This window comes from Diadema antillarum, unplaced genomic scaffold (genome assembly GCF_040938485.1).
Source record: "Diadema antillarum isolate AM-2024a unplaced genomic scaffold, OU_Dant_1.0 seq00000331_RagTag, whole genome shotgun sequence".
NCBI lineage: Eukaryota > Metazoa > Echinodermata > Echinoidea > Diadematoida > Diadematidae > Diadema > Diadema antillarum.
The window spans coordinates 95,334-109,214 of NW_027271348.1; the positions used below are offsets into that span (position 1 = coordinate 95,334).

General features: G+C 40.7%; 1 protein-coding gene across 1 annotated transcript in view; it reads right to left on the reverse strand.

Moving 5' to 3' along the window:
• LOC139730733 (autocrine proliferation repressor protein A-like) overlaps positions 1-13,881 on the reverse strand; it is a 148,052-nt gene that overhangs the window by 36,950 nt on the left and 97,221 nt on the right. Inside the window, exon 9 of the mRNA XM_071641597.1 lies at positions 3,591-3,708. Within this exon, the coding sequence (XP_071497698.1) occupies positions 3,591-3,708 (118 nt within the window). The remainder of the gene's footprint in view (positions 1-3,590; positions 3,709-13,881) is intronic.

A 13,881-nucleotide genomic window follows, 5' to 3' on the forward strand; every position in this document is an offset into this window, starting at 1 on the left:
ATCAGTCGTAACTTCAACTTCCATATCACTATTCTTTGTCCCAGAATAAGTTTGGCATGCTTTATGCATGAATGAATAATTTCGACACGCCGTAAATAATTTCTCAATCGTTAGTTGATTTTAGCACAAACGAACTGCCATATGCACACCGCAAATGCATACGTATTTATAAACAAACACCAACAAACACTCAAACTAATCCTCATAATGCATATAAACCACCTCAACACTTTTTTCCCTTGATATTTATTGATTTCATTCAAATTATTCATAAATCAACCCATTCTGGGTGTAACATGAACAAAAACGGTACAAATGCAATTCAAAACACAAACAAATCCATTTGTCAATTCATACTACAAATAATCTCACTTCAACATAGATAACTCGATTATGAATCAACCCTACTAACAATTTCTTCACGAGAAAGTTTTGACATGTACCAAACCTATATCCCTTGAATATATTGGATCATGTAACTCCTTCTCACTTACAAGGGCATATACATAAAAACACACAAAAAACCCAAATACATTATACAAATCAAGAATGAAATCATTCATAAAAAAAACCCGACCAACCCTTCCCCTCCCAACTGAAACAAATCGACATCTATCATAAATATTAGATCCTACCAATATCTGTCATACCATTTATAACTATCCTCCTTCAAATCAAATCCCCATCCCACCAACCCCCGATTAACCCAAACCTAAATCATCCCACACCCACATTCACCAACCCACATACACACACACATACACGCACCCACACACACACACACACACACCCGAACCGATACCACATTCCTTCCTGATGAAACGACTTCCCAATGTTGATACGTAAGACATAATGGACCGTATGCATAAAAGTAGCATCCGCACGCACGCAAGCACCACTCCGAATTCAAATACAAATCCGTCAAACAAACTCATTAAACTCAAAGCTGCTGATAAATAATCAATATAACTTTAATGCCAGCAACAGATTACCCCTCCCCACGCGCAGCCAAAACACATAAGCACATTCTTCCATAATATACAATAACACACACACACACACACACACACACACGAACGGACACTCAATTATCATGTGCGCGCGCACATACACACTTCCTTGAAACCTCACCGTAACTTTTTACAGGGCTTGTTTGCATGGATGTAGCCATGTAAGTTATGATTTGGTATTTCAATGACTATGTCAAGAATGATATTACCCCTCAAAATGTGCTTCGAGGGCGGGCGACAATTTTTGCCGTCAGCCCTCATCGTAAATTGTCGCCAGACGACAATTTGTGACGGGGCGACAATTTAAGCCGCCAACTCCGTCACAAATTCTCGCCTGTTTCAGGGGGTGACAATTTTTGACAGGGCGACAATTTATGTCGCAACAGATGCATGTTTGATTGCTGTTTTTACATCAGTGATATAAGAGAAATATATCCTTAAATATGATACCAAAATAATCAAGATTTATTATGTACTTGTTAATTTCTGTGACTGTCTATATTGATGTAGGACCCTCTTGTTTTGTTCGTTGTTGTTGTTGTTGTTGTTGTTGTTGTTGTTGTTCTTTTTATGTTAATTCGAATTCTAGGTTGATATAAATCACGGTGCTATGGTGAAGTAACCCGTCACGGCAAAAGTCGGAGACATCTGTCGGGTTGTTTCCCCGAATTTTCTGTAACCACGGTATTTAGTTGGTCCTTGATCATCAAAGTTGTATATTGATGTATAAGCCATCACAAGAAAGACTTTCAATCAACAGGTACATTATGCATAGCTGTTTTGGTTGGTCGTGGCAATCTCGTAGTTATCATGGTTTGTTTCGAGATTGCCCACCTTTCTTAAAGGAATACGTAGTTCATACCAACTCGCCCTTACGATGGTGTGCTTATTTTATCTACCATGTTAATGTACGCAGGACTTCATATTCTGGGATTGTCAGAAAGGACGAAGGAGACTTTTTGTTATCTGAAATACAGAAGAAATGAAAACAACAAATCGGATTTCCAAGCCGTTTATGGAAATATTTCTTTCACACTATTTAGATAAGTCGGTTAATTTTGTTACTGAATAAACACTCGTGTGCATGTAGAGATTGTGATAATGTTATAGAGAAAAATAACGCATAAAAAGAGAGCATGAGAGCAGGTCAATATATTCAGAGATGTTATTTCCCGTAGGACTCACTAAGAAAAAAAAAGGACAAAAGAAATTGAGGTTAAACCATGGTTAGACTGACAAAAAATAGATACAGAACTAAAAAAATGCCGAGGCCAACGTTCAAGATAAGAAATTCATGTCAGGTTCTCATTTTCAGCCTGGACGCCTTGCCAAAAGGTTACTCCTGATGTGGCTTTGTACCAGCGGGACCAGAGACCAAAATACAGGGATTTGTACCAAAATTCGTAGCCGTACTGTTTAAGATACATACAATCATTTACGGGGGAATTCCAGTTAAAGATTTTATCTGAGTTTTTATAGTTTCTATGCACTTCGTATCGTCGTACAGCTTACACAGCGCAACCGCTAACAGCCCATTCGTCAATATTGCTTTTACGTGCATTATCCATGGTCTGTCTGAAAATATGGATAAAACGTTGGACACATTATTAGACACTTATTCGTATGGAAAAAACCGGGAAATTTCAAGCTGAGAACTGATATGAATATTCATGACCTCATGCTCCACAGGCGAAACGTAGTACACTGGGTATGCATGATGTTCGATGATTTTTTTTTCGTTCAAACATATGTCAAGTCACCTATTTGGAATAAAAAAATGATGCACATAGTTTTTTTTTTTTCGTTTTTGCACAAACACTCACATATGCACACACACAAAAAAAGGTATTGATAATTCCAGGGGGTGAGGGAGGGCAACTGACCAGGTAACACCCTAGCAACTTCCCTTTCTCATCACTCATTTCTTCCTTATGCCGTTATCGGGACAGCCTATACAAATACGCAGTCTCGGTCTCGTGACTGGGCCTTCTTTGCCTAGTGTCGGTCTCGCGAGCCTGTTTTGCATAGTGTCAATCTCGTGTGCTTAGTTTGGGTAGTGTCAGTCTCGTGGGTTTAGTTTGCGAAGTGATGGTCTCGTGAGCCTTTTTTGCATAGTGTAGTGTCGGTGTCATGAGCCTTTATTGCGTAGTGTCAAATTCATGGGCTGTATAGCTTGTGGGCCTATTTTACTTGATGTCGAACTCGTGGGCTTTGTTCATTTATTGTCGAACTTATGGGCTGTTTTACTAGTGGGGTGTATGACTTGTGGGCTGTATGACTCGTGAGCTGTATGACTAATAGTAGTTGTGGGATGTAGCCTATAACTCCTGGGCTGTATAACTCGTGGGTGTCGGTCTCGTGACATGCATCCGTTAATGATCCAGTGCTCAGGAGAATGTTTTAGAGATAACTGCATATTGATATCTACTTTACACTGGTCACGATTGCAGCCACTTCTAATGACAAAATAGAATGTAAGACAAGTTTAAAAAAATACGAGACGAGTTTCAACATTTATACCAATAGGTCACACAATGAACATGATAATGAATATCAAAGAGTGACTAAGAAAAGATTTACCTGAGATATTTGGGTCCAGGAATCTGGTTGAAGTAGTAGTAGGAGTCGTCAGGCAAGAAAAACTCATCAGATCCCGCCGTCACAATGAGTTTTGGCATAGTCAGTCTGTCCTTGTATGCTGTACATTTCAAAAGCAATAGCAAAGCTCATAACAGGCATAAGATAACAACTGAATGAAATATAAAACACTACGTTGATTTTAGATAATAGATGATGACATACGCAGAACTCGCACCTAGGTCATGGCAGTTTCTTTATCAGTGCTACAAGGAATCCGCTCTAGCTCCCTTGTACACAAAATAAACGGACACAGCAAACGCATATGTGTCCTTTTCTAGGTCCCTGAGATGAAAATCCGATTTCTTTAAGTCAGAGTTGCTATATAGTAGAAAGGCAGTATTATTTTCGATCTCTCTGACACAAATAGGGCTGATTTTATAGAGCACACGAACGATTTCCAAAGAACGCGAATGCAAAGTCCAACATTCGGAACGTTTTTTTTTTCTCCGAATGTGTTCTGGCAATGAAGCCGAAAACCATTCTTGCGCAGTTTGTGCAAAGTTCTCACGACGTATGTGCGAATGTTGTGAGTAACATTGCTGAAGTACAGCCAGTTACGTACACGAAGAACACACGACGGAAATGCGAACAACGCAATTTTTAAAATAATCCAAGGAGAGTTGATAGCTGTCTTGAGTGGAAGTTTTTCTCTTTCCTGTATTTCTCCTTTCTTTCCCTTTTATTTCTTTGTTGTGTGTGTGTGTGCCTACAGTTTTTTTTTTCTGAGGACCTGCCTCCACAAGTAAATCATTTATTTTTTGCAGTTTCTCCCACACAAAATCTCTAGTTTCGGGGTCTGTTTGAGGCTTCACGAAGATTTTGCGAACATCGCGCACGTCTTGCAAAGTTCTTGAGCATATGACGAGGCGTTACAGACATTTTCGAGAACAGATCACGAGCAAATCACGACCCAGTGTACGGAAAAGGTTCGCGAAAAAAAAAAATCTAATTTTTCAAATTCTCTACTAAGTGAAAACAACATCCGCGAAGTGAAAACGACATCCGTGAAATCAGCCCTTTAAGGCCTGATTTCACGGAGCACGCGATCGATTTGCGAAGGACGCGAATGGCAAAATCCAGCACTCGTATTTTCGTTGATGTATGCTACGATTTTGATTGGTAAAAAACGTAGAGTTTTAAAGACGTCATACATCCCCAAACATGCGCTAAACGTTCGAGAGAATGTCTCAAACAGACCCCGAAACCAGAGATTTTGTGTGGGAGAAACTGCAAAAAATAAATGATTACTAGTGGAGGCAGGTCCTCAGAAAAAAAAAACTAGAGGTACACACACACACACAACAAAGAAATAAAAGGGAAAGAAAGGAGAAATACAGGAAAGAGAAAACTTCAACTCAAGACAGCTACCATCTTTCCTTGGAAATATTTCTCCCATGATTAATGAAAAAATTTGCGTTGTTCGCATTTCCGTCGAGTGTTCTTCGTGTACGTAACATGCTGTATTTAGCAATGGTACACACGACATTCGCACATACGTCGTGAGAACTTCGAACAAATAGCGCCAGAATGGTTTTCAGCTGCATCGTCGGAACACATTCGGAGAAAAACTTTTTCGATTGTTGGATTTTGCCATTCGCGTCCTTCGCAAATCGTTCGCGTGCTCCGCGAAATCAGAAACTTACAGACACATAAGCCCGATTTCACCGAAGCGTTACAATTGAAACCATAGTTTAAACCATGGACAATTTGTATGGAGCACCAAGTGTCGTATGGCCTATTTCGTTATCAGTCATTTCGTCGACGAAATGTTGTCATTTTGTCGACTGAAATGACTGAATGACGAAATGACGGTTTGACGGCAAAATGAGAAATTTAGTATATTAGTCAAAAGTCCCATTTCAAGGTACATTTTGATAGGGCGCTGCCATGGTAACGGTATATATTTTTTGGGGGGAAAATTTTTTGCAGTGAATTATAAATATATATATTGGGATATGTAGGTGATATATTGTTTGGTGTATAATGATAATGCAGGAAAGGATATTAATGAATATATTTATGAGTTGAATAATTGTATAAAAGTGATAATAGTTTTTGTATAGTTGTAAATGTCGGGTTAATGTATTATGTTGTTATGGTGCATATGTCATTCTTTGTTAATATGAGTAAGTGTCATTCGTATTCTGTGATATGTCTGTGGTGTACCTGTGATGTATTGAATGTTTATTTTGTTGTGATATCCAATGTACAAAGAATTTCCAGAGTGGACAATAACGCAATCAATCATTAAGTTTGCATAATCTATTCAAACAATGAGTAACTACAAAGAACATAATCAGTAATGAAAAACAATTCCAAAATGTTGCCTTTCGTGGAGGTGTCGTGGCCGAGTAGATAAGAGCGCATGTTTCTGAATCATATATAATAAGCGTGATTTGGGTTCGTAGGTACAGTCCCAGCCCCACGAAGCCCGACACGTTTGCCCTTCAGCAAGGCACTTTATCAACATTGCTGCTCTCCACCCAGGAGTATAAATGAGTATCCGGTAGGATGAGAATGTTTATGTTATGGTTGATCAGCGACTTGCTAATGGAATGCTCCCCAGGGAGTGGAGAGTGAGCACTGTCAGTGCTGGCGGGAAATAATGTGTCCAGAGATCGGGGTAATAATAGTGTGTATGAGCTTTGAGCATTCTTTTAGAGTGGATTTGGCGCACTATAAATTCATATATGACAAACCGTTAGCTGATTTATTCAGAAGTCTTAAATGAATGACACTAGGCAAACGTTTCGAGTTCGGTCGCGTTATGTATGTAAATGCGTTTATAACTTCCACGTGCTTAACATTCAGGTACACTTTGTTAAGCCTAATGATGTACATGAATATCACACAAGGCAGATAGATCGTGGAAGTCTGCGTATGCCAAGATTTCGCTCTGATTGTCACAAGTGTTGCCCGATCATATCTTCTCTACTTGAATGAAACAAGCTAGATTATATAATCAGATCAGCTTCTTCCATATATTCATTAAAAGATTGTTAAAACAAAGTTGTTATTTGTAAGTAACACAGCCGAATTTATTCTGTGATATCTAATCATTCCTGCATAATAGCCATTTAATTCATATTTTGGCATTCTGGTAAACTGTTGTTGTGGCATACCAATATACACTGTATTTTTATGTTACTTTGCAATATACAGTATATATGATGATGATGAAGTCTTGTATAGCGCCGGTATCCGCCAAGTCAGGCGCTCATGGCGCTTGCTCCAAAAAAAATACATAATTCAGCTTAAATTTCATGGGTGCACCGCTTGTGATATGACAGTTAAAATAAAAAGAAATAGTTCCAGGAAGTAATTGCCTCCAAATGTGTAAACATACATTCTTACACATTGGCTAGTTTTTCAATTTGAAGAGATGGGTCTTGAGGGCTGTTTTAAAAGATTCTGTGGTAAGAGCTCTGCGGATAGACTGTGGAAGGCCATCCCATATCTTTGCAGCAGCCACGCGGAATGAACGAGCTCCCCAAGAGTTGTGTGCTCTGTGTTCCACCAGCAGGTACTTGTCTGCAGAACGTAGATTTTCTCTTGCTGGGACATATGGCTCTAGTAGATCACATATATATGATGGAGAACTGCCATTCAGTGCCTTGTACACAACCAAACTGATCTTATACTCAATCCTCTGTTCAACACATAGCCAATGTAACTTTTTCAGAAGAGAGTTGATGCTTGTACTCTTCCTGGACATGGTGACAACTCTAGCTGCGCTATTCTGCAGGCGCTGAAGTCTGTGTATTTGTGATTTATTCAGATAATACAATACTGAATTTCCCATGTCAAGCCTCGATGTGATGTATGCATGCACCAGAACTTCTGCAACATGGTTATTGATGTACTTGCGGATCAAGCCAATGTTTCTGAGAGCTAAGAAAGCTGCTCTGGATACAGCCAAGATGTGGCTTTCCATGGAAAGATTAGAGTAAAAAATGATTCCAAGATTCCTGGCAGTATCTGAAGGAGGGATGATATCTCCACCCACTCTGATCCCAGTGACGTTTACCTTTGGTCTTTGATGCTTAGACCCAATGATCATAAACTCCGTCTTCCCTTCATTAAGCTTCAGAAAGTTTGAAATCATCCACTTATGCAACTCATCAACACAAGCCTCAATACGCTGTATTGCTTGGATTACTTCAGAATGGACAGGATTCACTGATAAATATATCTGGATATCATCAGCGTAGCAATGATAACTAAGGCCATGACTCTTGATGATATCTCCAAGTGGCAAGCAGTACACGCAGAAGAGCACTGGGCCCAGGACAGATCCTTGAGGAAGTCCATATTGCAAAAGCAATCTGTCAGAGCTAGCACCATCCATGCTCACAAAGTGTGTTCTCTGAGTGAGATAAGAACGGAACCAGTGAAGCGCGATTTCAGTTACACCAAAGAGGCTTTCCAAGCGAGTAAGAAGAACTCCATGATCTACAGTATCAAAGGCTGCAGACATGTCCAAAAGGACCAGGAGAGATACTTTCCCAACATTCATAGCTTGAAGGAGATCATTCTGAATTCTAAGTACAGCAGTCTCCACACTGTGGTGAGCACGATAAGCCGACTGGAAATCATCATATAAGCTGTTTTCTTGTAAGAATGTTGTGAGCTGCTTGGATACTACTCTCTCTAAGGTTTTGCTCAGAAAACAGAGGTTTGACACAGGACGGAAATTGCTCATCACATTTGAATCCAAATTTGCCTTCTTCAGCACAGGGCAGTTAGCACAGGAGGAACCTCATCCAATTTCAGAGAGTTATTGATGATAGATGTCATAGCTGGAACTACTGCAGTGGCGCACTTCTTCATCAATGATGCAGGAACTGGGTCTAAATCACAACACTTTCCTTGGGATTTTGAAAGAATCTGAAGTACCTCTTGCTCTGATACTTCATCAAAACCTGGGAAACGACATGCTGCAGGGGTGTCTTGCTGACGAAGATAAAAGTCATCAGCCATTCCAAATTCCTCTCGAATTTTCTTGATCTTGTCTGTGAAGAATTCGCAGAAAAGCTGGGCCAAACCCTGCTGAGATTCACACCTTGGAAAAGATGAATTCTCCCTCTGGTTGAGAAGTTTGTTGGTTAAATGGAAAATCTGTCGTTGGTCTTTGGCATGCTCAATGAATAGATCATTGTAGTAATGTGATTTTGCAAGTCTAATATCACGAATTACTGTCTGCTTCTGTTGACAGTATGCTTGCCGATCAATAAGAAGACCTGATTTTCTCCATTTCTTATCCAGTTGACGACGTAGTGGCTTTCCTTCCCTGATTTTTTCATCAAACTATGGAGACTGAGGGCGCAGTTTCACAGTTCGCTCAGTGATCATAGGCGCATGCTTGTCAAGTACTTCAGCAAGAACATTGTTGACGCTTTCAACTTCAATGCACAGATCTCCATCTATATTGTGGTTAGAGTCTAAGGTAGATTTCACATCCTCGCAAAATGATGGAATCTCGATGGCAGAAATATTACGTGATTTCACCACTTTGGTCTGAGTTGGGGGGCGGTGAAGATGGACTTTACCAAGTACAGCAGAGTGATCTGATATGCCATCAATGATGCTCAGGTTACCAATGACAGGTGGACCTGCTTCGCGAGTAATAACCAGATCAAGTGTGTGACCTTCCTTCTGAGTAGCACCTGTGACATGCTGCTGTAGACCACTGCTAGATAGAAGGTTCATGAAAGCCTTTGCACTTGCATCATTCGGATCACCGACATGAACATTAAAGTCTCCAACTACAATGAGAGGCTTTGGGTTCATAAAAGCAATATCAATCAATGAGGTGAATTCATCAAGGAAATCACTGAAAGAGCACCCCGTCGATTTCTGTTGAGGGCGATACAGGATGATTAGAGACAGTGACTCGGTTGAACTGATAAACTCAGCTGACAGAAACTCAAAAGAATTTGGATTAAATCCAAGATCAGTGAATCTTACATCAAAACCTGTTTTGTACAATAGAGCCACTCCATCACCTCTTTTTGATGACGATCGAGAAATATGTTTGAGACTATACCCTGGAGGTGTTATATCACCAATGACCACTTGATCATCATGCCTTAACCATGTTTCACATATTGCAACAATGTCCAACTTGTGATCTATAACAAACTCACTGAATTCTGTAGTTTTGTTTCTTACAGACTGGGCATTCATCAAGCAAAAATTAGCCCTGGCTGATAAGGAATTCCTAACTCTTGATGAAGGTGAAGACTCAAGCAACTTGCAGGAAGTCTTGACTGATGGGCGAAACAGGGAATGACGCTGAATATGGCGACCACCTCGTCGACTTCGTAAATGCAGGATCCCCATATCTTTTAATGTATTAAACACACTAGGTGGAATGGAGGATGTACCACATGGGTGTCTCATAGACATCAGCTCAGTAGTGCTGTATTGTAAAGGCATAGTTGCCATTGTTATTTCTATACAGCTCAATTCCAGGTAACAATGTCTAGGGTTGGTTGCACAGCCCACTCCTTTGTTGTCATCAGTGAACGCACAAACACAATGGTCAAGAGTTGAATGTTGGCCATGCAATAAGAAGCAGTGTACAAGGCATAGGTCAAATTATCACATCTTCCATTGCAGAAATGATCCAGTTGTTGGACTGCCCTTTGAAAAAGGTCCTGTTGAAATATCACACAGCAGTGCACCCTCAAAATCACTGATATAGCGCGTTATTTCAGAGCTGGTTGGCAGCAGCACCACAGCGCCCATTCACCTCACACCATTGTTTTCTTCTGTATATACGTTTTGCTATTTAATGTAGGCCTACATACATATGTTCATCAATATCATTCAGGGCTCCCTGGAAGACCACTACTGATTTGATGGCCACCCTGCCAAAAGTTTAGAAATAAAAGATAAATAAATAAAAAAATATTATTATTATTAGTAGTAGTATTAAATTCAGTCTGAATTCCATAATAGTTCATCACAACGGTTCTGATGCGTTTCGCGTGCAATCTTAATTTAAAGGTTTTATGACATACAAATGCATATTGATTTGTGTTGATTCACGATACCCTCAACATCACTTTTGCGGTGAAACGAATATCTAGAAACATTCCATATATTTTTGAATAATTTTTCTTCTATTTTTCTTCAGATTACTTGGATACGCCCACAATAAAACCTTCCAAACCAAGATTCTGGTTGTGACCTCATCTGTCAATCATTGCTAAAGTACTGATATGTATAACAAAAGACATTGGAATGCACCTTCCCCTCGACTCAGCACAACTTGCATGTTTCTGTGATATTAATGTGACTAACAAAAGACATGGAGAGGGAACATGCAAGTTATCCTTATGGTCTCACGGAGGGTGCATTCCAGTGTCTTTCGTTAATCATGTTTCATCAGCATGGATTCTGGCTGTGAAGGCGTTTTCCTAAAATCAAACACAATCTCTTTGGTTTTGATGAGATTTAACTGCAGATGGTTCTTATCACACGAAGAGGTAAACCGTTCAATCTCAAGCCGGTAACTAGTTTCAGCCTCATCCTCATGAATGAGTCGTAAGGTGACAGTGTCGTCTGCATTTTTAAGAATAGATCGTATACATGAAGAGCTTTACACGAGTTATCACGAGTGCCTCCTTTAGCCAACTCGCCATGACTCGTATAGAGCCCACAAATGTCAAATCGACCACTAATGTCATAACACATCAATCACAAATGTCAAAATTACCACTAATGTCATAACACGTCAACCACAAATGTCAAAATTACCACTTATGTCATAACACGTCGACCACAAATATCAAAATTACCACTTATGTCATAACACGTCGACCACAAATATCAAAATTTCCATTTTTACTGCAAATGTCATAACGCGTCAACCACAAATGTCAAAACTGATTGCAGAGAGAGAGAGAGAGAGAATACGATCTTTATTTGTTAAAATGAGCCCGATCCCCCCCCCCACCCACCCACCCCACCGCCAAAGGGGGGGGGGGTTGGGGCAGCCTCAGAACTTAACTTACGTCTTGCTCGATCATTGGTGTAAGACAAGCTTTCTGTGTATCCACTGGCTTTCTGGGCATCGTCATACATCGGCGTGGCTTTCTTGAAGGTCGCTTCGTCGGAGATGTCTGAAATACGTCTGCTTATAGAAGCTGGAAGGCCCTTGATGATCGGTGGCGGATAGTTAAATTGCCTGTGGATATACATCGGATTGTCGTCGGGTTTTCGGTATGGTTGGTACTTTCCGTTATTCAAATTGAGGGTGATGTCGAGGAAGTTCACGGTCTTAAGATTGCAGCTGATGGTGATTTTCAGGCCGAGTTTCTGAAATGTTTTCGTCATGTTCTTCCTGATGCGATCAGCTTCACTGCCGGAGATATTTTTCAAGACTGCCAAACCATCATCTCTGTAGAGGTCAATGTTCTCTCGGCCGTACTCATTGGACAGGGTGTTGCGGATATAGAGACCCACAAGCTCACAATCCTCAGATCCGTCAAAGCTGCCCATAGTGACGTCGAAAAGGCTCTAATTGTCCTTTTTCTTCCATGGAAGGTCTTTGTCTGGACTTCCTCGCGTGTATGATGATCTTGTTGTCTCTGACGGAGATATTTGTGTATTCCTTTGTCAATAGGCTTTTTCAGCAGCTGTTCAGAGATTGATGGGTAGAAGTTGACCACGTCGAAGCTGATGAATGTATGCTTCTCCTTTTCTTTTATGTTTTTGAACAAATTGATCACGGTGCTGGAGTTACCGCATTAATTTACACATGTGGCTCTTCTAACGGCGATGCCGGTTTCACTTTTGGCAGGATTGATCAGTCGACAGGGAAGGGTATTTTCAAAATTATCCTTGTGGTCCTTTAAAGTGAAGAAGGTTTGTTTCTTTGCTATGTTTTCCATTCGATCTTCAATTTCGAGGTCAGCGGCGATGACCTGTGCTTCGATGTTGATGTCATCGACTGTGTTCATGCTTGTAGATTTGTAGCATTTGGTGATGCTTTCTTGAAGAAGTTTGTCGCATAAAGTGCGTCCGTCTCGTAGAGGTTTCTCGTCTTATCAGCAGGCATCAGCACCTTTTTGAGCTCTTGATATTGGTGATGTCTGCATTCATCTGATCTTAAAACTGGTTTGTGTCCTCTTCGAACGGTATCAGGTGTTTGATCTGTGGTGAACTTCCTCGACATCATCCTCAACTTGAATAACGGCAAGCATTACCCATACCGAAAACCCGACGACAATCCGATGTACATCCACAGGCAATCTAACCATCCGCCATCGATCATCAAGGGCCTTCCAGCTTCTATAAGCAGACGTATTTCAGACATCTCCTCCAACGAAGAGACCTTCAAGAAAGCCACGCCGATGTATGACGATGCCCTGAAAGCCAGTGGATACACAGAAAGCTTGTCTTACGCCAATGATCGAGCAAGACGTAAAAGGAAAAACAGAAAGCGCAAAATAATCAAATAATCTGTTTTAACCCCCCATTCAGCATGAACGTCCTGCCAAACATCGGTCGCACTTTGCTGGAACTGGTAGACAAGCACTTCCCGAAGAAATCTAAACTCAATCGGATCTTCAACAGGAACACACCAAGATCAGATACAGCTGCAGTAACAACAGTAAAACATGCAACTGCCGGAACAAGGACCTCTGCCCGCTCCAAGGGAACTGTCTGGCTACCAATCTCATCTACAACGCGGAGGTCATAACCCCCGACGAAAGAATGACCTGCATCGGCGTCATTGAGCCCCCCCTTCAAGCTCAAGTACAACAACCACCTCCAATCCTTCCGGCACGAGAGGTCGAAAACAGCACGGAGGTATCCAAATTCATCTGGAGTTTGAACCAGAACAGCACACCGTACACCGTCAAATGGTCCATCGCCAGCCATGCCCATCTGCACATCACTGAGTCCAAGAGGTGCGACCTGTGTCTCACCGAGATGCTTCTCATCAGGAACTCAAATAAACGAACGCTACTGAACAAGAGACCAGAACTTGTGTCGAAGTGTCGCCATGAAAATAAATTCTACATCTGTAATTTCAAGAATGAATCATCGTAATCTCGTGCTTTTTGAAGGATCTCTGCAATAATTCATCTTTAAGTATCACCCAGCATCTAATTGTAATCAATAATTTTGAACATTTCCACAATCTTTCATCGCAAATTTGGGAATAGTTCAATTCGCAAATACATGTATCAAGTTGGACTTTCTTTGCATTGATGCA